The 26,331-nt window shown below is 51.3% G+C and overlaps 3 protein-coding genes across 3 annotated transcripts; all 3 read right to left on the reverse strand.

Annotated features, from left to right (window-relative positions):
- Positions 1–206: 206 nt before the first annotated feature.
- Positions 207–6,218, reverse strand: MAA_00223 (uncharacterized protein; the record flags this gene model as incomplete). The annotated part of the gene is made up of 2 exons (XM_007818221.2): positions 207–2,233; positions 2,333–6,218. The coding sequence occupies 2 exons, from the start codon at positions 6,216–6,218 to the stop codon at positions 207–209; spliced, it is 5,913 nt and encodes a 1,970-aa protein (XP_007816412.2).
- Positions 6,219–14,882: 8,664 nt separating this feature from the next.
- MAA_00224 (zinc finger domain-containing protein) lies at positions 14,883–17,137 on the reverse strand (the record flags this gene model as incomplete). Its single annotated transcript, XM_007818222.1, has 2 exons — positions 14,883–15,844; positions 15,916–17,137. The coding sequence occupies 2 exons, from the start codon at positions 17,135–17,137 to the stop codon at positions 14,883–14,885; spliced, it is 2,184 nt and encodes a 727-aa protein (XP_007816413.1).
- A 6,232-nt stretch (positions 17,138–23,369) lies between these two features.
- MAA_00225 (Alternative oxidase) lies at positions 23,370–24,641 on the reverse strand (the record flags this gene model as incomplete). The annotated part of the gene is made up of 3 exons (XM_007818223.1): positions 23,370–23,606; positions 23,664–24,062; positions 24,186–24,641. The coding sequence occupies 3 exons, from the start codon at positions 24,639–24,641 to the stop codon at positions 23,370–23,372; spliced, it is 1,092 nt and encodes a 363-aa protein (XP_007816414.1).
- Positions 24,642–26,331: the final 1,690 nt, after the last annotated feature.

The raw sequence follows: 26,331 nt of genomic DNA on the forward strand, positions 1-26,331 counted from the left end.
TGGGATCAACCCCTGAACGATGCGAGCGGGCTTGCTAGCAACTTACACATGCAATCAACATGACTTTTCTGTTGTGGACGTAGGCACCCCGTAATCTCCTCTTCCGATAATCGGCACAACGAGGGAAGAAAGGGAATAAAATAAAATAAAGAAACAATCAAACGGTGCTTGCTTGCTCAGAAACAAATGCTTTGCAACCCAAAGTTTTATCCAGTTAACTTCCTCCACCAGCTTGTTCGAGGAGCAGGGTCAACTAAAACTGAGTTCCTTCTGCTCTCTTGCCGCTCGTCACTGCCTTCTGAGCCAGCAACACGTCTTTCTCGCTCTCGTCCTTCACGTCTTGCGCGACGTCGACGCTGGTCGTCTATCTCATCTGCCGTCATATCACCTAGTTTGGCCCTGTGTCGGGCTCGCCGGGCTTCACGTCTGACTTTATCTTCATCGGTTGGGTCGCCGTCCTCGGGTGGTGGCGGCGCGTCCGAGTGGTCCTTGACCCACGAGGACGTCCCAGAATGTGGCCAGGCTGTGCCTTTTTTGCTTTCTCGTCTGCGGTCCTTGTGCGGATATATCTGCTCGTCGCCGGAGGGTTCAGTGCGTCGTCGACTGCTCTTCCTCTTGTGGCCATCGAGACCTTCTGCAGCGGCGCGGGCAGCACGGCGTTCTCGTCTACGTTGACGCTCAGGGTCGTCTTCTGCGGTTACATCAATATGTTGAGAGCGGCGGCGGTCTTGTTTAGAACCCCGGCGTGCCTCGTTGGCATCTCTCTCCACAGCGAGGGCAGCGGCTTCCCTTTCTTTGCGCAAACGACGCCGCTCAGTCCTCTCGGCTCTCTCGGCCTCTCGCTCTTCCTGGGCACGCTGCTCTTCTGCTTCACGGCGTGCGGCGCGACGTTCAGCTCTTCTAGCTTCTTTGTCGTCGCCTTTACGAGCCTCGCTGTCTTCCTCACGCCTTCGTCGTCTTTCGCGCCGGGATTCGTCACTTGCTTTGTCATTTTGTTCTCGATCGCTACGTCGCGACCTTCGGGCTGAGCTACGAGTGTCGCGGTCTGTTTCGCCCGTTGTTGCTTCAGCCTCAGCGTTGGCATCCAACCTCGCTGATTTTGGAGTCATTAATCCGCCAAAGAGACTAGCAAACCCTGATTTTTTGGATGCCGACGCGCCGCGCTTCAATGGGGGTTCTGATGGAATACCGGAGTCAACCATGACAACGTCGTCTTCCGGGAATCTCCTGGATCTGCGCTTGTCGCGCTTTGCCGCACTAGGATCAGCGTCAAGAGCTCCCGCCATTACGAAATCATCGCCCTCAGGGCGTCTTCGAGACTTCTTCTTGCCGCCTGACTTGTCAATGCCCAGGACTTTGGCAGCCTTTGACGACATATCAGGTAAATTCTCTGGCGGGGGCGAAGCCAGACCATGGACATCCATGGAATGCCTGCGTGAGGATGACCTTCCGCTGGTGCCTCCACGCCTCTCTTTATCTCGAGTGGACATGGATCTCGAGATAGGTGGCGTGCTGAACATGGCAGACATGCGGACCTTACTAGCTGCTTTGTCTGACTTCTCTGCACGATCTGCCTTGTCCGAGCCGGAATCCTTGGATGAGGTTTTGTCAGAAGAACGCTTAGATGGTTTGTCAGACTTGGACTTCGAAGACGAAGATGTCTTTCTATCTTCTTTTCTTTCCTCCTTTCGCGCTGTCGCTGGCGTCGTGCTCCACTTTGCCCACGAAGCACCGTCGCCATTGATCTTAGGTCGGTCTCTTTTAGATGATTTCGGTTCAGGTGGAGGGGTCAACGGAGCATCAGGAACAGGCGGAGGCGGAGGTAGCGCTTCGTCCTTTGTCTTGCTCTTCTTGCTCTTCTTTGGCTTGTCTTTTGGTGCCATGTCAACGATTGCAACTATGTCATCTTCGTCATCGTCAGCTGGGAAGCTTCCAGGTAATTCAGAAGACTTATGGCTCTTCTTTGAAGACGAACTCTCATGTTCAGTCTCTTCTATCTCCTTGGATTTCTTCTTGGACTTGGAGCTCTTCTTCTCTTCTTTTGGAGGAGTTGGTGGCGCGGGTGGAGGAGGAATAGGGTCTGCCAGGGGCTCTTCCGGTGCAGCCTCAAAAGTCTTCAGCTTGTCTGCAATCCTTCCCCCAACAGCTTTTCGTGACGAGACCCCCTTTGAGACAGCCTCAGCCGCCTGGGGTAATGGTGTCGTGTCCTTGTCATTGACAGCATCTTCCAGAACTAAGAGATGAGTAAGCAACGAAGCTAATTTCGGCTCACTCCGAGAGATTAGGTGAAGGGATTGGGGAAAGCTGGGGTAGCGCCACATTGGCAACGAACCTTTCTTGGATTTCTTGGACCCGCCTACCCCCCAAAAACTGAATGCATCATTTGTTACCTTTGGAGCAAGCAGCTCTTCCACTTCCTCTGGTTTCAACTCGGGTTCTGGCTCAGGTACCGGTTCAGGCACGGCGTCTAGCTCCGGCTCCGGCTCCGGCTCTGGTGCCTTCTCTGGCTCTTTCTCTTTTGACGATTTCTTGTCCTTTTTCTTGTCTTTCTCCTTCTCCTTCTCCTTCGACTTGGAGCTCTTCTTAGAAGACTTCTTAGCGGCTTCCTCGGCTTCTCGGGCGGCTTTCTCCTCTGCCTCTCGTGCAGCTTGTTCTTCAGCCTCTTTTGCAGCTTGTTCCTCTGCCTCCTTTGCAGCTTGTTCCTCTGCCTCCTTTGCAGCTTGTTCCTCTGCCTCCTTTGCAGCTTGTTCCTCTGCCTCCTTTGCTGCCTGCTCCTCTGCTGCCCGTGCTGCCTGTTCCTCGGCCTCCTCGGCAGCCTTTCCGTCTGCTCGCTTATCAACACTCTCTTTTAAGCGATTATACTTCTCTGTGTCCTTCTTATTGAGCTTGCCCTTCTTTGCTTTCTTCTCCTCTAGAGCCGCAAGCTCTTCCTCCTCTTGGACAATTGCAGCTTCTTTTGCAGCTTCTTCTGCAGCAATTCGGGCGCTTTCTTCCTCTTCGAGTCTTGCCTTTTCTTCCGCCTCCCTAGCAGCAAGTTCTTCAGCTTCTCGCTCGGCAGCTTCCTTAGCTTCTTGCTCCAGTCGTTCCTTTTCAGCTTTCTCGGCCTTCTTCTTTTCCTTCTCGAGTTTCTTGAGTTCCTTCTCGCTCAGCTTCGGTTCCTTTTCAGTCTTCGACTTTCCTTTTTCCTTCTCTGCTTCCTTATCTTTGGATTTAGACTTCGATTTAGACGTAGTCAGGTCATCCCACGGATCGGCATCGGCTTGTCCTGTTCGATCTTCTGGTTCAGTAAGGTCCATACAGGGGGGAGTGGGCGCGGGAGGGGGTGGATCAGCTAAGGTATCCTTGCTCGATTTTGATTTCTTTTTAGTAGATGATGGCCAGGCCCAGTCGCCGTCATCATCAACCTTGCTGTCCTTGATCTCCTCTACTGCATCGGGTTGGACTGTCTCACCAGTTGTGTCTTCCTTTACTTCCACGGGGTCGTCTTTCGTCTTGTCCTTCTTTTTCTTGTCCTTTTTAGTGACAGCACCCCAAAGGTTGTCAACGGGTTCCTCGATGCTGTCGGGCTTTAAGGATGAGTCATCGGATCCTTTCGTCTTCTTGTCTTTCTTGCCAGTTCCCCAAGAGCTAAAGAAATCATCATCGCCAGTAGCTTCCACAGTATCTTTTAGGGGTTCTTCACTAGAGGCCGTTTTATCCGGGTCGTCCAGTTCAATCAAGTCAGAGGCACCCTTCTTCTTCTTCTTGTCTTTCTTAGAGCTACTTCCAAAGCCCCAGACGTCATCTTTCGTCGGCTCTTCTTTGAGGCCTTCCTTCTTCTTGTCTTTTTTGGAACTTGCACCCCAAGAGCCCCATCCATCGTCAACGGACTGTTCTGGCTCTGTGGGAGCTACCGCCTCCTTCGTCTCCTCGACAGCACCTTTCTTCTTCTTTTTCTGTTCTTTTTTCGAGAGGCCGGCCCAAAGATCATCCTCTGACTTCTTTTCTGGCTCCGGCTCTGGCTCCGGCTCCAGCTGAGACTCTGGTTCTGGTTCTGGTACAACGACCTCCTCGACCACCCCCTTCTTTTTCTTCTTCTTGTCCTTCTTTGACGAATTGACTGTGCCCCAAATATCTTCTGGTTCCTTTTCCTCTGGCTCAGGTTCAGGTATAGGCTGGGTTTCAGCTTCAGGTTCGGGCTCTGGTTCAGGTTCTGGGTCTAGATCCTTGTTCTTCTTTTTCTTCTTCTTTGAGTTGCTAGCCATGCCCCAGATATCGTCAGCCTCTTCCTTGTTCTCTTTTGGGGGCTCTTCTGGAGGGGACTCAGGCACGGCTGGCGCGGCAGCTGGCTCGGGATCATCCCACATGGATGCTTTCTTCTTCTTCTTGTCCTTTTTGCCAGACTTGGTCGACGCGATACCCCAGCTATCTTCATCCTTCTTCACAGGCTCAGGTTCAGGTTCCGGTTCCGGTTCTTTGACAGGTTCCGGCTCTGGCTCTGGTTCGGCGGCTGCTTTACCCTTCTTCTTGCTCTTTTTTGTGGTCGCGGCGCCCCAGAAGTCATCGACAGGCGCAGGTTCCGGCTCAGGTGGTGGAGCTGGTGGTTCCTCGCCTTTCTTCTTCTTATCCTTCTTCCCAGTACCCCAAGTGTCCCAGATATCATCAGCCTCCTCCTTAAGGGGTTCAGGATCTGATTTGGGTGGTTCAACTGGCTCTTCAACAGCAACAGCTCCTTTCTTCTTCTTCTTGCTTTTCGACGTAGGGGCCATCCAATCATCAACTGGTGGCGGCGGGATATTTTGTTCTGGTTCCGGTTCAGGTTCTAGCTCAGGCTCTTCCTTCTTCCCCTTCTTCTTGGTTGACGTCCAGCCCCAGGGGTCCCCCGCCGTACCGGCATCTGTGTTCTCGACAACTGTATCCTTCGAATCTTCAACAGTATCTGCGCCCCAGATGCTGGTTCCCTTCTTCTTCTTGCCTTTTTTTCCAGAGACGGCAGTTGTAAACCCGAAGTCGTCTTCTTTGGGCCCAGCGGAACCTTGGTCTTCCGTTTCGGTTTCGGGTTTATCCAGGGATCCAAACGAAAACGTAGTTTTGCCATTCTTCGCTTTTGAGCCTTTGGTATTCCATGGATTAGAGTCAAGCTCGTCCTTTTTGGGATCTGTCCCAGCTCCGGCGTCGCCACCGCCTGTCGCAGACCAATCCCAGTTACTGCCACTGCCGCCGCCACTGCCGCCCGTGTTCCATTTTGTGCCCCATGCCCCGAAACTGTCTTTAGTATCGGTAGAACCAAAGTTCATGTCTAATTTGCCTCCAGAATCGTCGCCAAGTTTTATTTCGTGGAAGGCGTCTCCTCCAACATCTGCAGTGGGAACCGCTGGTGCCGCTTCTGCTTCCGCATCGGCACCCTTCTTGCCTTTTTTCTTCTTGGATTTGGCTGGCATGAAGTCATCCCAAGGGTCATCCTCCTTCGCATCGCCAGTCCCGTCCTTGTCCTTGTCCTTGTCCTTGTCCTCGTCTCCATTACCGCCCCCAGAGCCATCACCGGCACCGCCAGCGCTGCCACTTCCGGGATCCCCACCGCCTTGATCCCCACCGCCGTTGTTATTTTCCTCGCCGTCCCCGTTTTTATCACCACCGTTATTATCGTCAAACGCCTTTGCAGCTGCCGCGGCTTTCTGGGCGGCATTCTTCTTCTTTTTAGCAGCCTCAATTATGCCATGCCGGGAGTCGAAGTCCACGGTGACACCCAGGACTGGGTCCGAGAATAGATCATTTTCAGACCTGTGCGGTTTCTCTGCATCTTCGCCTGGTTTCTGTAGAAGAAGACGATTCACGCAGGACGGGTTCCGTTGGCGAGCAAAGCAGCATGTGTCGGTAGGATCGCATACATCAAATGAAGAATCGGGGGGTGGAGTATCGTTTGGCAACCTATTAGACCGCCTAGACCAAAAGTCTGATACCAAGAGTGGCCTGCCGCTTGGTGGTCGTGATGGATTTGAAGCCTGCAGACAACCAAAAGTGTTAGAGCCAGACCCAGTGTCGTAGGGCAACAATTCGGCGGAGCCAAGCCATACCAAATGAGAGCTCCTACTGTTGATCCATGCAACGGAAATACGCGTCAATTGAAGCTGCAATGACCTCTTATCCCAGCCAGTCCTCAAGGTCTCTGCTGTTCCGAACCAGCCTTGTCCGCTTTCTCTCCAGCTTTCTGTGAACGCCAAAACTTCGGCCGCAGCCATTGTGCAAGTTGAAGCCTTCAAAGGTGCAAATCGACGACAGAATCATGGAAGCTATTCCTTCTGAGAGTCGCAATATGATGGGCTCGGCAGTCTGCTGGTTCTAGTCGTTGATGGCTGTGCCAAGAGCATACGAGGAAGTATGACTCTGTTCTAAGCCGGTATCGTTTTGCCGTTACGAGGCTGCAATCGGGGTTCGAACTGATACCTAAGGAGATGGTGTGTTAAGATTTCCGCAAAGCAAGCTTCGCACGAATGCCTGCTTAAACTCAAGAGCAGGTACAGAGGTGAAAAGGGGTAGAGAGGAAGGTAAAAGGTCAGAAAACGCTCAGGGTCCTATGAGGTAACTCGGGGCAAGGGACCTGGAAGCTAATAGCTAATTGGGTTATGGATAAGATAACACTTGACCGGGGCCACGGGAGTTTAATCCGATGGCAGGCTCCCAATCCGCTCGACACAATATTTGCCTTGTGGCACCGGAGGCTGGCTCGGTTGGCTTTTCGAAATTGCCTGGGTGTGAGGGGGCCCTATGTGCGCTGTGCGGAGTAGATGTATAGGTAGTTGGGCGTCGTCCAGCTTGCGCTCGAAATTATCTCGGACGTCAGACTGACACGGGAGGAATGCGAGGTTCCGTCGTGGTGAGGGAGAGACGGACCAGACTAGAGCGGAGCTTTACAACGCCTCTCTACTAGCCGCCTCTCAACGACGAAACTCATATGCTGATTCCGCCTTTCTACGATTGCGAGAGAGACGGAACGACGACGGGTCGAGAGTCTTGATCGATTTGGTGGAGTGGAAGGGGAAGGAGGACTAAAAGTAGAAGATGAAATCAAAATAATCAAATTTAGAAAAAGGTCCTTGGAGCACGCATGCACGCCAACCCTTGTGAGAGGAGCGGTGATGGGTGACAAGTGATGCGCAAGAGGAACCAATGAAGCCGGGGTCTCGTGGCTCAGATCGACCGACCCGAGGCCACTTGGAGTGAACTGCTGCCAATGTTGTACCAAACAGGGCGCCAAAGGGGACGCCAACGGATCCCGTCACGAATGCAATGAATGCGTGAGGGTGAGGGAGGCGGTTGAATGGTTGGGTGTAGTAATTAAATTAAAACCAGCTTTCAACACGGGCGGAACAAGCTGCTGCAAGACGCAAGACGACACATGCCAGACGCAGGTCGCTCACTGCACAACCAGACCCTTTGAAGGCTGAACCTGGATAGAATAAAACGCAGATGCGCCACAAACTTTCAGCACCAGTGAGTGGGTGTGTGTGTGTGTGTGTGTGCTTGTGCAGGGTGCAGTGCATATGTCCGGTACTACGTATGCAGACGGCCCCCTTTCTGCAGGATGCAAGATGTGTTGATGAGGCGAGGTGAGGCAAAAGGGGAGTCGGATGCAAAGTCAGGTTGGTAAGCTCATGCAGCACGGAGTATGGAGTAGACAGCCCAAAAAAATTAATGCAAAAAAAATTTTTCCCTACAGCCGTCCCTCAAAGACAACGTCTCGCTTAATGTCGCGGCAATCATGGCGCGCAGCTGCAAGTCGAGCGTGGTGATGAATGAACCGAGATACATACTCCGTACTTGACATACTCCTACTCGGTCATGCACCAGCCGGTTTGCCCAATTTTTGGTGTCGGTGGCGTTCATTGTTTGGTTGTCTGGCAGAAAAGATGGCTGGGGGTGGGTTGGTGGGGCACACAGGCAGGGAGCAGGAGGTGTTAGCGGGGGGGTAAATGGACGTTGGGCCTTACCGTCACCAGACCTCGTCGGCTGGTCCATATCGCAAGTCTCATCAATTGAAAAATATACTCACGAATCTTGACCACATTGCGACCCGGTCACGCATCCTTACCCACTGGACAACCAACCCCCCCTTCATCTGGCATGGAACTGCGTGATGAGAAGTCTTGTGACTCTAGCAGCCCTTACGGGAAAGAGTACAGGCAGCTTATCGATTGTTATCCGCCCGTCATCCAGATGTCCATCAATTCTTTGGGGTATGGATGGATGGCAATCTTGCATGCCACCATCCTCAAACAGGGACATGCGCAGCGTGAAACCCATTGGCCAACCTGAACTCAGCTCGTACCGTCTCCTGAAGTCGAGGATGCCGAGCATGACATATGTCTGCCACACAATGCCCCCCGAGGACGGCAGCTGAGAAGGAAGGCATCCACTCAGGACATGTTCGAGGCGCATTGAAAAGTTGAGGACATCTGGCACAAGGAGGACTCTATCTCCCTTGACCCTCGCGCATCCTCATGCCATCCTTGCAGTGGTCTTGGCTGCTCCCAATCATGCTTGATGACGATGACGCCCCCAATTTAGGTCTCGCAGTTGGCGGTTTTTTTCCCCCTCTGGACCGCAACATTTTGGCAAGGCTATTTTGAGTTTCGCGTCCTGAGACACTGGCTTCCCTGGCCCCTCGGTTGGAAACAGACAAAAAAAAAAAAAAACATTGTGGAATGTATTTGATTTGTGTATCATAATTGTGCAAATACCCTGCCTAGCCCTTATCTCAGCTCTAATCTTGTTTGTCGATTGCCGCTCTGGCGTAATACTTGAAGGGCAGAATTTCTCAGCCATTTCATCATAATGTTAGGCGTCCGTCCTTTTTCTAGTCCCACGGGCCACATGGTTTCATGCGCGATTCAAGCTCGCCAGGCCCTTGCAGCTGGAGGAACGCTGGCACTTGCTGGTGGATGTTGAGTCTGGTAATCTGGCCGCCTGATAAGCTGCCTTCCAAAGTTCTATTAATCACGATTGTACGGAGGAACTAAATCAATCCTGAATGGGTCAAGGTGGATGAACGGATCGTCATCTCTGGTGAGGTACCGATACATGCATCACTGGGCAGCCATGCACGGCAGCCGCGCTTGAGCATGTACATCCATCTACTTCAGGCAATGGACTAGCACATCGCATGTTCACGTACGCGCATCTACAATACCGTACACGCTCTTGATCTGCTTCCTGTCCGCTTTTCTCCGTCGTCCATCCACCCGAGCATGGCGGGCCGTCAGCCATCGGGAACTACAACAAAACAAGAACATTGAAACCACGTTAATGTGGGGCTGACCATTATAGCGGGACAACAGGAAAAGCCACGTTCTGAAGCCGACCACCAGGACATCTGCCCAGCTGCCACTCGAGCCAACCAGCTGCAGCCCTGCACCCAATACTAAGCACGCATGCACCTGCCTGTGGAACCCGGGTCCAGCTTTTGCGGGTGTTCTGCTTAAAATGGCATCGCCAAACCGCTCACCGCCTCGATTGCCGTGCCTTCAACTCGCCAAGGTTTCTTTCATGCCATGCCTTGAATTCAACCCGCCAAAACCGCAGAATGGAGCGGCAAGCAGAGCATTTAATTATTTCTGACGTTGCTGCTTATCTGTCCTCTTCTATGGGCTTCTGACAACATACGAACAATCGCCTTCCTCGCCTTCCTCGCCTTCTGGTCCCACCTCGTCCTGGAACCAACTTGACCCGTTGACACGCAATTTGTCTGGAATGCGAGCCGCTACTTGACTGATGTGTTATTGTCTAGTGGTACCCCCTGTATCAGAGATCGCTTTCTATACAGCGGTAAGACCCAACATGTAAACATACAATATCTCGGGATCCTCTCCCCATTCTCGGCAATATGCTGGGCATCGACAACACATGGAGCAGATGTCATGCCTGTCTTGTTATCCAACGCAATATTGGGCTCCGTGACTCCACGGGGGGGAAGCTTCGTACGTCGAAAATGGAACGGCAAAACAAGCCCTGGCACTTTCTGGGCTGACTGCGAATGCACGTCGGTTCCCTTGATGATGTGCCTCGTGTAATTGTTCGCAATGACTCGCATGCGCTGACCCTCGGGAACTAGATACTACAAAGCATGCAAGATGCCCAGACAAACCCCATTAACCATGAGATGGCTCCGTTGCCATCATTGAATCGGCTTCTATATTAGTAAAAGTCGACACCAGCTGCTTCTACCTACCGAAGACGGGAAAACGAAGAGCACTACCCCTACCCCTCTGGACAATTATTCCCAGCCATAATGGTGGTATAAGCCCATCACTGCAGAGTAGTATTAGACAGAGGCTTCAGACTTTATACCGCCCTGCTTACCGACATTCGTAGAACTCACCGAGTCCGCAGAGATGGATCGAAGCTGCATACAATATGCGGGGGCAAAATGTCGTGTCATGAGACTATAAATTTTTCCGTAGATGGCATTCGCATTTGTACCTGACGTGGGAGCCTAAACTCAGCCCCCAACTCATTGCTGCAGCGTCATGTAGATAAGTCTTAGTTTATACTCCTCTGCACATGCCTTCGATTTCCATCAACCGAGTGACTTTGTTGGATGAGAACAATCCTAAGCTTCAGAGAGCATGGCCAGATATCTACTGATAAGCGGTAACTTGTGGACTTTTACTTGCTCTATTCAGCTCCAGCATGGTTTATACTGTACATTCCGGTGTGACATTGCAGAGTTTAGACGTCACAGGTTGATGTGCTTCCGCGCATCTCTTCACACCCAAGCATTCCAACAAGCGGCCGGAATAAAAAAAGTACTGCTTCCGACATACAGCACATCATGTATCTAGTTTCCACGTATGTAGTACTACCCAAATATGGTGAGTGCTAATCGAATCCTCCAATCGTATCACAGGGCTCTGTAAACGTTTTCGTTCGATCACTAGTTGTATACTTAATATTATATTAGCCTTTTAAGCTCGCGTATCAGTAGCAGCCCTGGAGCGAGCTGTGGTAAGAATGAGAGAAGGAACTATCTATCACTTACTAAGTTGGACTCGGCCTTGCCTGCAGGCTCCAAGATACTACTTTATTCCATTCAGCAGTTCCCAGTGGGTGCTCAAGCACCCCAATTAGTGGTCTTTCCAAAGCGAAAGAACAATTTATATCGATCCAAGTTTAATAATGCATGAATAGAGTGTATTCGCCGCGAGTCTTTTATTCGCATGACGCCAATCCGATTGAGCTGCAATGGCTCATCAAGCCCAGCAGCACTAAGCTCGACGTCTATATGTTACAACTTATAGGCGTCTCCTGGCTTTTCGGCCACCAAATCTTATGTGCAACAGTATTGTCTCCCTGGAAGTGGGCATCTCAGTGACATGTTAGTTTAGGTCGCCCTGTGGCTCATGTTCAATATAAGAATATACAAGTATCTGCACGCCCATACGAGGTTGCGGGAGCGGTGGTCGACGTCATGACGAGAAAGAAACCGGCAGGAGCTCCTGTATGCTGAAGACATGCCATCAAAGCACGTCCCTACGGTATAGTACATTTTTTGCAAGAATCGGGCGATTTATTTGTGTCCGCTTTGATGGCCTTTTTACAAGTTCGTCCTTTCCAGGGATGCATATATAAGACGTAGTAACTAGAGGGGGCCCGGCCCGTGAGAAGGGACATAAATCACGGGTTGCCATGGCCATTTCCTGGCGCTCAATGTTGCCTTAAGTTCTTGATCCTACACGTGTTACATCATGCCCAAGCATGGGGCATCTAAGAGCATTTGGCATTTGGATGACGTATTTCATCGACTTCTCCTTTGGCTTGATGCTAGATGGCGTGAGCAAAATGGTACAGGAATAACCTGGTGAATAGAACGACATCTCTTTCATTGATATCTTTGTCATTGGCAAACTTGTATATCTGTCTCCTTGAGATGGGTTCCGAAGAGTCTGTTATCGGCTGGTCTAGGAACCTTCGCAGTAGTTGCCCCTACTACGGTGGCGAGGACTCGGACCAGAAAGTAACTCGAGATGCTATTCAATGGCTCCTGAAATATGGTGTCACACATGTTATCAATTGCAATTGAAAGCGATGCCAACAATCGTTGTCATCCCGCCAACCACTTTGGATCCCGAAAAGTCGAAAAGTACGCACTTGATGGCAAGAGTAACTCAATTGTAGGGGGCTATGAGGCTGACAAGCGGTGGGATTCTAAAGATTTTCAAGATCAAGTCGCTCATTCTTGGAAGCCACAGTCATTACGCTGCTGCGGACTATGCGTGAGTGCACGCCAAGCATTCAGCTTTCGTCGGATCCCACGCCTTTTGAATAGCGAATTAAGAGCCTCTAGTTTCCAGTAGATCTCAGCAAGTTTGCAAAGAATAAGTCAGTCCGGGACCGCGAGAGTATTCTGCCGCTAAGGTGAGAACGCAGTTCAATGTTGGCTCTAGGTTATGTAGACTCTTCCAAGTATTTTCACCGCAATAGTGGTCGAATTCTCGAAATGTAGAAGACAAAAATGGGGAAAGCGTGAGATCTGCTCACTTGTAGCTCTACGGATTATAGTTTCTTAACAATATGCTGGTTCCCCTATTTTGCTGGCTGCCTTCATGTTGAGCGTAACACAACATGGATCCGTAGTTTCTCTCTCAAGAGCCCATTGTCAAGGAGCCAAAATGGCACGTTTGTGAGCCGTATACTGGAACTATTCGGCCAACAGTCGCTTTTACTGGATGTTTTTGCTCCAGCGTTATAGCAATGCGCAGCTCCATCGTCGTGGATCGATGATCGAGTAACTAAAATGCCCTTTCATGGCCCATATCTACCTATCTGAGGCACCATCTATACTTGCCAGGTTTCAATCAGGATCAGGATAACGTGATTCTACAGAAGCCTGCCTACTAGGTACCTCAAGCTCCATACGCATCTCCCCCAAGACTGACAAGCTCATGACACTATGGACGTCGATATACTTATCGCAAGACGCGTGTGAACTAGCTTCTCTCACATGAAAGTTATCTATCACAATACGTACTTAGTATCAGACCCAGGCACGGAGGTTACCAAGAATGGCACACAAGCCGGACGACTCCCACACCACACAACTGCTGGAGCGGCAGCCTGAAACCACAAAGCATCGGTGCCCATACACTTCCGTATACGAGCACTATTAGCCTGACCGTATCATGCATTATGCGAGAAATCCAGTCTGTCAGAGACCAAAAGCTACTCCTTTTCGCCAGCCATCTCCGGCTGAATGCCACTGGTCTCGTCGGAAACACTCCTAACGGCCTACTCTGCTCAAACACCGCTATGACCCAAAGCCACCGTCACAACTCACAAAATACTCGTTCTCTGATAGCAGTCGACACAAACAAGCGAGACTATATTAGACACCATGCTACGCGCTACCCACCTTCCGCTTCCTCCGATCCCCCTTTTCCACTTTCTGAGGCTGTGCACGCTCAAAGTCGGTCACCAACCGAACGGTGGCATCCCACACACCCTCTCTGCTGGCTTCCTCCCGGATCTCTTTAGGATCAGCAAGCACTATTCAGAGGAAATGGCAAGGCAGAATTGTGTATATACTGGTTTGTAGGGTTTACAAAGCCACGTCTACGTGCAGTGGTCCGAGTTAGTATGAAGCAGTTGACTACTTGGGGAGTCGTCAGCCATTGAGCATTTCTGAAGTTCCATCATGTACCCACAGTCAAAGGTAGTAGTATCGCCAATCCAGAACCATGCCAGGTGCTTCTATGTTTGTGGGGATACTGTGCGGTTGTTTGTTTCCCTCAGATTTGTGACATACATAGATCGCGTCATGTATTAATATTGGGGACACGCAACCGGCGTGTCGCAAGATTCATCAAAAGCGCTGGGGGATGGCGCCATGACAGGGTATCGCAGGAGAAGATTTTCGGTTTTTGCAGAGATTTCGATACTTCAAGCTCTCCGCTTCTGTCATCCTATCCAGTGACGGGAAACTCTTTAGGGGGCTGATATAAGAAGGGACCCTTTGGCAGGCTCTTTACATGGCAACATGGGTGAGGCGAAATAGACCTGGTTGAACTGACGCGGACATGGATTGAGGAAACATTCTGCCAGTGGATCTATTACCTGTATTCGCCCATAGCTTGCGTCCCCTTCCCTCCCATCACACAGTGACCTTTCTCCTCTGACTATAGCGGGTTATTGGTTCTGCACATCCCTCGCTTCTTCTACGATGGGTCTAATCATATCGCAACGGGCGTATGCAACTCGCCTGATATCATGCCACTGTGCCTCAAATTAGAGGCCAAACCCTGCACGCCTGAGGGCAAAGAGATCTCGGGCAGCGTAGAAATAAACTCGAGGGTTCAGCCATCACGATTTTGATATTTTTTTGCGGAGATCTGAGTCTTCAGCCTCGGTTCGGGCCGCTGTCCATGCGATGGAGTTTTGCCAATCATTCGAGAAGCTTCCAAGGATAAGGCAAAGCGTATGGGTGATATGAATGAAATATCGTAAATTCGGGTTCGAAGCATTCGAAGCTTGGTATCTAATACTCGTGGCATGTCTATCCTCTGTTCTTGTACCTCAAAAAATCAAAGTCGAATTCAAAACGAAACCGGTAAGCCCTCTGTGGTCAAAAAAAGGCCTGCAAAGGGGACCAACCTAAAGGCGCACTTGAATGCCCCGTCCGCAAATTGAGAATCATCAAAATCCATCAAAATCCCAAGCATACCTTCAAAGGCAATTTTATCCAATGCCTTGGTGTCATGCACATCTCAGTCCAGGTCCTCCAAAGATATAATCCAAGCGAAGCAACTACATAGAAAGCAACCGCTCCAATCACAACTCAGAAAACCAACGCGTCATCTTCTTTCCGCACATATACTGCCTTTTTCTCCAACGCCAAAATCGTGAGCCCAGGTTCAGCGGCCGCCAAAATCGCTAGGGTAGCCCATTTCTCCAAAATTTTGGCCTATGCCACCCTCTCCGTATGTTGTTCCGGGTCCGCTGACATAGCCCGTCTCTTCAGTCTCATCGTAGTCGCTGGCATCAAACGACGACCGTCCGCTAAGATCGTCCTCCATCGCACCACCCGCGTCAGGAGCAGACCAGTTCATCTGGGCTAAAGCAGGATACTGCTGCAATAAAGCCGCGGGCAGACTGTAGTTTCCACTAGCATCCATGGGATAGCCCGTGGCTGGATCTAATGTCATCTGTGGGGCCATGTTCTGGGCAATATTTTGCTGCAATCGCTGTTCTTGCCACTGTCTGTGTCGTTCATTCATCTCCTCATCAAGCAGCGGCTTAATACAAATACGGCCAGCTTCAGAACGGAAATGACGGCCAAGAGCGTCAGCACGGGCAAAACGTCTCCCACAGCCCCACTGGCCACTGCCTTTCAGATCTCCTTTACAAATGAATTTCTTTTCTCCAGAATGAAGGCTCTCGTGTCTCTTGCGGTCGTGCTGGCGGGCAAATGCTTTCCCACAAACCGTGCATACAAAGGGACGTTCGTCGGTATGAGTTCGCAAATGAGATCGCAGGTTGTATGCTCGTGTAAACCTCTTAGGACATAGTGTACATTGGAATGTAGCCGGGTGTTTTTGCACGCGTTTTGTCGAGCCTGATTCTGGGCTGTTTTGATACTCAGGATCCGCCAAGCGCAGGGCGATGACGTTATTAGGAACGGAGGACGTAGACTGGCGTCTACGGGAGGAGGATGAAGCAGATTGCCTTTCTAGGGGTGATAGGGAGCGGGAGGACTCGGACCGAGCTGAGAGATGAGGAGTTGGCGAAAGGCTAGCAGAGTTTTGAGGCCGACCCAAGGCAACACCGCCGGGATGGAAAGGATCTGTGACAGACCGAGGCCGTGACTTAGGTCGACCTGGAGTAGTGAGGTTAGACTTGTTGAATTTGTAACTGCGGGAGCATCGTTAGGCTGTTAAAAACACATACCTCTGTCGGATGGCGGCGTCAAAGAGTCCTGGTCAATATGAGACTTGACAGATTCGTAAGGACCTTGCTTTGCATTGTTTGGCGCGAAATCGATATTGATGGCTGGAGGAGCCATGTGGGAAATATCGCCTCGTTCCTGCGAAGCCAGTGGAGGAAATGATGTAGGCTGCATACTAGGGTAGCCCATAGCGCCAAAGCCACCACTCGGAGGTGCCAGAACGAATACCGGTTGATGCATCTCGGGCATCTGCTGAGGATTGATTCTAGGACTTATGGCCGGGCTATGAGAAGGGCTTCTGCCGTGTTGAGTGCTGTCGCCAATGCTAAAGGACTCAATGTTCAAAACGTCTGGATACAGACTACCGTCCGAGGCTCTTTGTAAAGGTGAGTGGCCTGAATGGTCATCAAACGAGTCTGCACTGACTAAATTCGGAGACGGCGAGACAGACGAGACGTCCGAGTATTCGGAGGGACTGCGGCGATGACCCTGAAACTGAGGTTGCTGGGTCCAGTCACCAATCTGGTTCGGTAGCAAGGCAGCTTCGGGTCCAAGAGAAGCGTTCCTTGAGTGACTGCTTTGCGGGGAAGAGAATTGGTGATGCTGGCTGAAGGAGGGTGACTGGTGAGCAGAACCAGGTTGGAGACTATCTGGCTGGAGAAGGTTTGGAGGGGTAGGCGTGTGATGGGATTGAGGAGAGGCCATGCTATTAATATCATTCGGGTTGAGGCTTGACTGCTCAAAGAGCGGGGCGTTGAACTGGTCACCCTGGCTGCTCGAAGGGAAGAGAGAAAAGTCTCCGTCGTTGAGGTTTGGAGACAGGTATGCCGTTGGTTGCGACTGGGAATCAAAGGACAATGCGCCGTCGGCACCTTGACCGGGGGTGGGCTGATGGCCGAAACTGGCACCAGGATCGAATACAGTCGGATCAGGGACGGTCGCTTGGCTGAACGTTTGCTGGGACGAAGTCTCTTGCGGATCGAGGAAGTCAGTATTCGAGCCAAATGAGTCAAACCCCGAGTCTGAGGTTCCGGCAAATGTCAAGCTTGACCGTTGTTGCTGCGGTTGAGCATCGAGATCGAGACCCAAGCCGATGGATGAGTCGTCCGGGGCACCCAGACCGGTTGCCGAGGGCGAGGGACCCGTTTGGTTTATATGAGGTTGTTGTTCCTTGTCATGGCCGGCTGTCGAGGACGACTGGCCGTTGTGGGCCTGTTGATCCATCTTGTTGGAGCCGTATTGTGTATGATCGCGAGGCAGACTTCCCCAAGGCAGCCTTCTGGCAGCCAAGGGGGTATCGAGGGGCTGTGCAGCACTACAACAAGTGCAAGTGATGCAATGTGTAGAAGTACTGGGGCAAGACACCCTATCAAAAAGTCGGCCGCGCGAAAGTGGTGCGAGCCGGCTTCAACTGCAGCCTTGTTTCAGACGCTGGCGGGTGAGGAAGATTCGGCGGTGGGAGATGAGGGGAGAGAGAGAGGGGCGTGAGACTTCGGACTTGATGTTGGATACTGGATGGCGTGGCCGATGGTTGTTTGCGCGATGTTGTTCGGGGTTCTATTCCAAACCACAGGTCAAGATAAGACTAGGAAAGAGAAGCGCGATGGTAGCTCGGGTGGCAGTTGAGGCCCGTGGAGCCGAAGAATACTAGTCTGGTAAAACGGAACAGAAGAAGCAGCGAAGGGGGGGCGTGTATCGTAAGGAGAATACACATGTATGCGCCAGCGCTTGGGTGTGGACAGGTCGAGAGTTTGGGACTGTGGCAGAGAAGAGAAGAAAGATGGATATCTAGTGTAGGGCTGGCGGGATGTCGCGAAGGGTGGGAGGTTTCAACATTGGATGTTAGGGACAATGTCGATGCTGACTGCTCAAGGCTGGGCGTGAATGAATGGAGACATGGAAGGAGAGGGGCGTTTGGGGGGGGGCGTCGGAACGGCAGGCTGGGGTTCAGAGTGCTCAAGTGGGCTCAAGTGCCATGCGATGTGCTGCAATTAACCCGAACGTACGGAGTACAGTGCTACTAGATTCAATGTTGACTTGGCTGGACCACGCAAGTAATTCGAGAACTGCGGTCAACTGGTTGGCGTCAAGGTCGCGCATCCGCAAACAGGCTGGTCTGGCCTACCCACTTCCATGTTAGGTTAGTAGTACACTAGGTCCTATTATTACGTCGTAGACGGTAGAACTTTGGAACATTCAAGGCCATCTCTAAAGGTCGGTACATATGTAACCATCTCTAGCTTCTTGACAGCTGACATGTGGTCGTAGATTAAGCGGCCGTACTCCAAGTGTCTCCTTGCCTCCCCGCCAAGGACCTATATACCTATTGACATGTACCTGCCTAAGCGGTCACTTGGTCGTCCGTACGCGCTGCTCGACTAGGAGCTCTGCAATCAAGGTGCCATGCTGCATAACCCGTATTAGCACGCACGCTCATCGTCCCGTCCTCCCTGCGCAAGCGTCCCCATGTTTCTGGATGCCTGTGTTGTATCCAGTTTCGTCGGGGGCGCCGGCGAGGCGGTGCAACAGGTGCACGAGTATCTAGACCAGGAAGGCTCCGCACTGCATGTCACTTTATGGAGTCTGGTCTGTTTAAAGTGCCTTGGTACGTACTCCGTGCCTGGTAAACATCTCGACATCGGCAGTGGAGATAATAGCCTCGGCAGGGCCACATGGTTGCTGCTTGGGGGTTTCAGTCCAACGAGTCGTGGTGTTGCGCCGTTTGGGCCAAATCAGGGCATTCCTTGCGCGCCGGATAACAAGCATTTGATCAGTCGCTGGCAATGACTGAAATACGCGTTAGCAAGTCCATCACTAGTCAGACAGCCATGCGCTACCTAATCGTGAATATAGCGTGCATGGTGTTGTGTGGATGGAGTCCGCCGGTACGGAACGTTGAGCTGACAGGGAAAGCCTTCATAGACGTTCGCGGCCTGTTAAGCCTAGTGCATGATCTGCTTAAGCCAAATAAATGTGGCTGCCACGGGACAGCTGTTCTCTCGGGTGGATGACTCGCTAGCGGTATAATATGTACGTAGACCAATCTCTAAATCGATCTCAATTTTCCAATATTAGTAGCCCTTTGTTGAATGAGCGGGTTTGTGTCAGTTCAATGTTGGGAGGGTGTGTATCGTCAAGTTGAGACCATCCGGCACTCGATATAACTACTACTACTAGACTAGCCAGCATTGAGGGACCCGGCTGTTAGTGGACCTTATAAGGTTGGTATCCAAGACCTACACCCAAGAACATGATGATTCCCCAACCCAGGTTTGCTCCAAGAAGCCCGCGGGTCACCGAGTTCCCGAGTCCCCGAATGAAGAAGAGGGGGGCGGTTTGCCAGATTAATTATGCTACTCTCCGGTCTGGATTGGTCTCTGTGACAGTGCATGGCGAGATGAAAGGAAGAATATTTCATTGATTGGCTATGATTCAAACAATATTGTGGCCCAAACTCACTTCCTCGCACGTGAGAAGATGCGGAGGGCTCACAAGTTTGGTGTACAAGAAGGCATATCAATCGATAACTCGGGGATTGGCCCGGGACGTTCCCAAAGGGGAATTACCTTTCTCCCTACTCCGTACGGAGTAATATGCAGTTGGTGAGTGCGAACACCGAGGCTACCCAGAACCTCGCCAAAGCCTCTTGGCTCATTGGTGAGGCAAACACGACCGGGGAGATCGTGTTAACCAACGCCCCAAGACCAATGGACCGTATCGCGGGCCGTTTCAGGGCAATAACAGGCATTGAAATTGGCCTGGCAGCAACCATGTAATTGGGCCAATCCCGGCCACCTGAGCACACGAGGGACAAGGGCTTCAAAATGTTCGAGTCTGCCTGACGAGGCATACTGCCACGTTGGGCATAGGGATGATCCATCCCAGGAACGAAGTGCCCACTTTGACCGGAAAACAGCCGAATGCTGCCCTACGCCCCAGAAGCATGCGGAGGACGGCGTACAGGACGGTGTACAACAGGGCGAAGCAGAGGACGGAGCGGTTGCGGAATTGATGAGTGCAATCTACAAAACAACCCTCCGGCTGAGGGTCTTGCAACGCATGGTCTGGCTCTGGGGGTCAATGTCTAATGCCGATTTTCTCTTATTTTTGACAAGCTAGAGCGAGATACTAGTTCAATATTCGTATGTGTGGGCCAAAACGGACCGGTTTTGATGATTGACAATACACGTGATATCTCAGGTCCAAGAAGGTGAGTGTCAGCACGCTGGCTGCCTTCACATGAGCAATGTTCATTGGTCCAGCATCGAATCCCCAGTCAACCCAATTATGTTTGACCGGGCAAAATGCCCCGTATCCATTCCACTCACCTCTCTATCGTAAGAGACGGAGTGTTCCGTACAGTACTTGAACTACGCTCCGTCCCCTGACTAAGGAGCCCAGGCTCATGGCTGCGCTTAAAGCGACGAAGAGATGGCTTCGTGATCGTCTGGGCCCTGACGAGAAAACCACCCGTCAATCATGCAGCCCTGTCCACATTCGGCCGATAACCCGGATCCATTATGCGTTGCCCATGACCCCATCACCCATGATCCCAAACTACCTACTTACCTAGGGCTAGGTATTGTGTTCAGTGTTTGTTGCCGCTACTCCGTACTTCAGCCGACAGACAATACATACTTAAGTAGTATGTACCTAGGTACTATTAATATGCCAATTCGAGGACTCAACTAGTATGTGTTCAAATGTTAGTACTGCGGAGCGCGCAATAATTGCCGACGGCCAGTCAATCATATCAACCACCACCCAACCAACCATGACGGCGGCACAGCGGTATCCAGTCTGAACGAATCAATTCATGCGGTCTGGGATGCGGCATGAGCTTTTTTGCTCGTCAACGGCCCCCAACGTGCTCGTCTTGCCCTTTTGTCGCTGGCTCTCTGACTGCAGAGTAGCGTGCATTTGGAGTTGCTGTCAGAACGATCATCTCTAGGATGCAAGATTTGACAGCATCGCTTCGTTCTATCAGGGCACATGGGCAAAGCACTGGGTTCCACCTCAGCCTTTTCTGCGACGAAGCTCCCCATTCCAAGCCCCCAAAACATATCGAGGCCATCAGACGTAGCCAGTGAGCCTCACTGCCAGCCACAGCCTTATAACCGGGTGCTTGCGGATCTGGCACGCAGGAGTAGTGCGGGATACAGGGAAATACCAGGGTGAACGGACACCTCAAAGCACGTAGCCGCCGGGCGAGAATCGTCACTACCGAGGCGATGCTGCTAGGGTGAACGCAGTTCAATCATAGCCCCGGAACCGTGTGTTACATCCGCCCCCATCCCGTTGACCTGGCCCAGCAGTGGTTCGTGGCAGCCTTGGCCTTGGTCTTGGTTTGTGTGCGCCCAGTCCGCATCAACAAACTGCCGTTGATGCCAAAGCCGGTCTGACTCGCACAAGTTTGGATGCACAACGGGATCCATCCCCATTGGCATTATCGATCAGAGCAGCTGCCGTACAGGGACAGACAAGCATAGCCAGGCCGGGGTGCGGATTATGCGTGCGACTGGTCCAGCATAGCCACTTGCGACGGGCTTCAGTCGGGACATGAAGCTTTACCGCCACAACTCACCCAAAAATACCTAGGTAGTCAATATCACTTACAAGTAGCATAACCATGTCCAGTCACGACAGAGCCTACCCTAGGACTAGATGAACGACGGGATGCAATGTCCGTTCATACTCTGCAAGCGAACTATTGTGTGCTGCAGTATCATGGGCCAGCGATAATGAAGAAGAAGACAGCCCTATGCCGGAGCATTGAGAGCAGTGCAGCCCACCGCTGGCCGGACTATTTGATGGGCCTGCCAACATTTGAAGCTCCAGAACGGCGGAATCCACCATTCGATGTTTGCATGTTGAGACTTATTTAGTCTATTCCAGGAAGGGGTGACTGACGACAACGTCCCCAAAAATAGCCCCACCCATCTTTGGGTTGTGGTGGCTGTTCTCCGACCCCGGTGGATCCATCTAGTACTACTAGTAGTACCTACGTCCTTGACTGCTATCCACTCAAAAGGGAAGTACTATTGATCGTCAAATGCACGTTGCTTGTTGCCAAGCCGAGTGCCAACCCTTGCGTGGCAGACGCGTCACTGCGTCAGGTTTAGCGACATCAGGTTCAGCATCCAGCTACTGTCTACAACATGTAGGGGTTCAATGTTGCGTGGTGTTCCAATGGACTTCAAATGTTGTAGCCCATGTTGCAGAGGACGTGTTGTTGATACAACATCTAAAAATATACCAACTTCCCGTGCCACCTTCAACACTATACTAGCCTACGCATTATCGTATAGGGCTGTAGGATGAATGGACGTCGATGGCATCCTCCTGCTGATCCAGCACCAGACCTGTTGAGGCATGGCTGCAATACCCTGCATGGCAAAAGCCACTCGCACGCCGGTACGTCGTGGTCGACATGTATGGAAATAAAATACAAACAGCCCTAGTAAAGGCAATGCGCTTCCAACGGCACGCTAAAAACTCCATTAAAGCCCTTTCGAATACAAGGATACTCGAGACAGCCACGGGCGACCAGAAGCCAAGAACATACCCAGGGCAAGCAGCCAGCACGTGAACCTAAAACGGATGGCGCAAACGAGAGGGCCTTTTGCAAACTACGTCTAAATTTTGCATGCTCCGCCGTGCAAGAGGAAAAGGCTTAGTGTGCCGTTTGTGGCACATCGCCATGACGGTATTCTCGGTACATCACAGCCCGTGTGTCTGGAGCCCTGGAGGACAAAGCTATGTATGTCGTCTGTTCTCTGCCCGCATGTCGATCCTGCGAATGGGCTGGTTTGCGCTGTGAAGCGCCAGGTATGGTCTCTAGGAATGCCTTGCTGCGGAACGTAGTCCAATAGTACTGCCATTTGCGCCCTCTTCATGCACTAGTTAGTGTAACTTGAGGTATTCGCCAATCTCACACCTAGCATCCCAGTCTATTCATTATGAGTTTATGACTGTCTAAGCTTTAGCCAACCAGGTAATTGCTTGAGCCTTGAGGCCTCCGAGATAGTACTATACAGAAGAACAATAACAGGGAACAAAAAAAAGAAGCAGGAATGTGCAAAATTGCCTTGCAACAAGTCCATGAGGCGGGAGGTATTGCCATATCTAGACCAAAACCAAAACTCCGAAATGTAATGCTGTAATTTCTATACCTTCCAAGAGACAAATGAACAAAAAAAAAAAAAAAAAAGGACAAAACCCTCACCAACTTGAACGCCCCGTTTATCTACAATAGATGTTTTAGTCCAGGGTAAGGTGAAATCGAGAAGCGAGTGAAGATAAATTCCCCCCTCCAATGGTATAAAGGAGACCAAGATGAAACTCTATGTGGGAAAATGTATGTGGAAACTGTTCCGGTATATGTGCTGTTGATATTCTTCCCGACGTCTTTTCCCTGTTCCTTTTCCTTTCCTTTTTTTTTCGGACATCATTGCGTTCAAATGACATCAGATCGCTCGTACCCAGTGGCCTTCAAAGCCGGTTTAGGCGGCTCTCTGTCCTTGAATGTGCTGACAAACGGATTAGGGTCCTCCGTCTGGTTGAGGTTTCCAAGGGTGTGGTTGACTCCACGATGACCAGCTTCATCTGCGCGAATGTACAAGATGAGGTCTTTCATCGTGCGGTTTCCTTCCGGCATGTTCCAGTACTGCACGATATGAGAGAACAAGGCCCCCTTTGTTAGCATTTTGCTTCGCAAGGCAGGCTTTCATGCAGTGTTATGGATGCTTACCTGGACAGCAATATCCGGGATTTGAAACTTCGCATCAGCCCACTTTGGAAGGTGGCCGTCCTCGATTTCACGAATAGCCCGGGTGTACGTGTGCACGGCTTCCTCTTCGAGGTATCCGACGAACCTGTGGACGATCCGGGGATGGAGGAGGTACGTGATGAAGAGGGCGTTGAAGAAGACGCCCTGGGCTCCGATGATCATGAGCTTCATGAACCAGCCGGGCTCGCACATCTTCATGAACGTTAACAGATGCATTCTTTCGTTGTAGCTCTCCTCGAGCAAGGTCTCGATCCACCCGTTGTCGCGCTTCATGCGCCTGAGGCTGCTGAGATGACGCAGCATGCCGCCCACCATTCCTGGAACGCCGGCGATGCTCTCGAGGAAGACAAATCGGACAAGCTGGATAGGCGCGTGTTAGCAATAGCTGTAATATGATTTGCTTGTCTGTAGGCCGTGTCCCCGTGGCGGATTTTTGGACCATTGGTTTTTCTTCTTCTTTCTGATGTGAGAATGCGTACGTACCCATTGTGCTTCGGTCAGTGGTTTCTCTGCCACCACAGATGTGGTGGGATTCTTTTTATCAACTTGCTGGTCTCTGCCCATGCCCGTCGCCTTGTCCATCCAGAAACGCGCGAAGCGAACAATCTTCCAGGCGGCCCAGTCACTAAAGTTTCGGGGCTCGCGATGAGCGGGCTCGACGGCCACCATCTCTTCCAGGGTATACCCAGGATGCGGCCATGCTGCTTTGGTTGTTTGAATGTGTGGCGTGTCCTTGGCGGGAAAAATGTCTCTAAGGTGGTTTCTGGGTGTCGTGGAGAAGAGTCGTGGCGAGGCGATTATGTGGTGATGCTGGGCTGGGCCAACGCAGGCGAGTCTGAGGCCAAGTGGTGATCCGGCAAGAGCAAGGTTAGCAGATCGGGCTAGCTTGACAGCCTGCCGGGACATATGAGTTCGGGTCTGAATGGTGGTGGAAATCATGGGAGGCGAGAGATTTATGTGACGGTGTTGTTCGTCTCGTTGTTGATAATGATTGGACAGACTGAACGAGTGATTGCCTGATTAAAGATCGGCAATCGACAATTTCGGGTTCAGGAAAGAGGTTGGCTTTACTTTGATTAAAAAAAAAAGATAAAGTAGTGTTGGTTATGGTGTCGCCACAATGATGGGATTTCAGTCTACGAAAGTCTAAACCGGCTGGGCTGGATTTATATGCATGAGACTCTTGACTCAACACCGGGATCCGATTACACGGCGAAGCATAACGGCTTGGCAGTATCCGGTAGGCTATCGGCGATGCCTTTGGCCACAAGGCCCAAGCAAAGCAAGACGGTTGGTCTTACGGAAGTAAACAAGGGAAGAAATAAAAATGGAAATCAAACCCGCCATTCCAGAAAGACACCGAAGTGATGCCAGACGAAGACGGATCGGAATCGACGCCGCACTAGCAGTTGACGGGTCGCCCACCCTGCTGGGTCAAGTAACAACTAACTCCGCGGGGAGGGCGGCCAACTGCAATCCATCAATGTCGATTCATTGAACGTTGCCCTAACCCGTCAAGTCAGGTCTGCACATAAGTAGGTGGTGGGTGTCCAGGCGGGCTGATGTCAGGCTCAGGGGCCTGGCAAGCGGGAGCTGGCGAGCGGACATCGGGCCCATGTCGAGACTCGGCTTTCAATCAAGTTAAGTTCTGCCAGTAGTCAGGTACTTGGCACTTGGAGCCAGCACCGAGTAAGCACTTGCAAGATTAGAAGCATCGGGATCTTCCGGGCTCTCACGCATTAATCGCTCTACATGTACGTAGGTACATACTTTAAGTACCTACCTACCTAGGTAGGTACCTAGGTAGTTACCGAATAAGTACTACCTACTTAAGTACCTAGGTAGGTAGTTTGTTAGTGGACATGCTCGCTGAGGCACCTGGGTAAAGTACTCAAGTACTTAGACTTAGAAGCAGCAAGTAGCTGACCCCTTCAGTAACTCCGTGTCAGACTTGGCTTTAATACTCTTGCAGAAATTGGATTCCGAATCATCCCGTCCGTACGGAGAACTTGCTGGCATAATATTGCCCAGTGTGCCCCATCGTGCCCCATCAGCATCTGTGCTACACCAAGGCTGTATCTGTCACGAGCATGAAGAAACTTTTCAACATCTCGATTCCTCATTCGTAGGTGTCTCAACATCTCTATTGTTGACATCTCAGAAGTCGTCAGGCCATATGGGTTCCATTTCTCCGTGCTCCGCATTGGATCCCGAATTCCCGAGAAAGCTGAGACGCAAAAATATTGACCAGTATTTATGACCAGACCCGATTTCCAATCTTGACACCCAATCGCCAAGGCCCATGGCGGCACCAACCAAGTAAGCTTTGTTACTAAGGATGCGGCTCTTGCCATCCATACATATGTATGTACTACATTGATTGCTCCACCAACCCAGACTGCCGGATGCAGCACATGTCTGTCGTCGTCACGCGCATGGCACGGAATTAACTACGTAGTACTAGTAACTACCTAAGTAGGTAGATGATGAAAACATTACTCCGTACATGGTCGGAAACCTGATGGGCTGTGACTGCACGTTCGGCTAATCTATGCTAGACGCAGCATAAAATAGGCTACCCTCAGCGGGCTTCAAAAGACCTCATTTCTCATTTCCATGTCCAAGCAAG

Source organism: Metarhizium robertsii (genome assembly GCF_000187425.2).
Source record: "Metarhizium robertsii ARSEF 23 chromosome Unknown MAA_Scf_12, whole genome shotgun sequence".
Lineage (NCBI taxonomy): Eukaryota > Fungi > Ascomycota > Sordariomycetes > Hypocreales > Clavicipitaceae > Metarhizium > Metarhizium robertsii.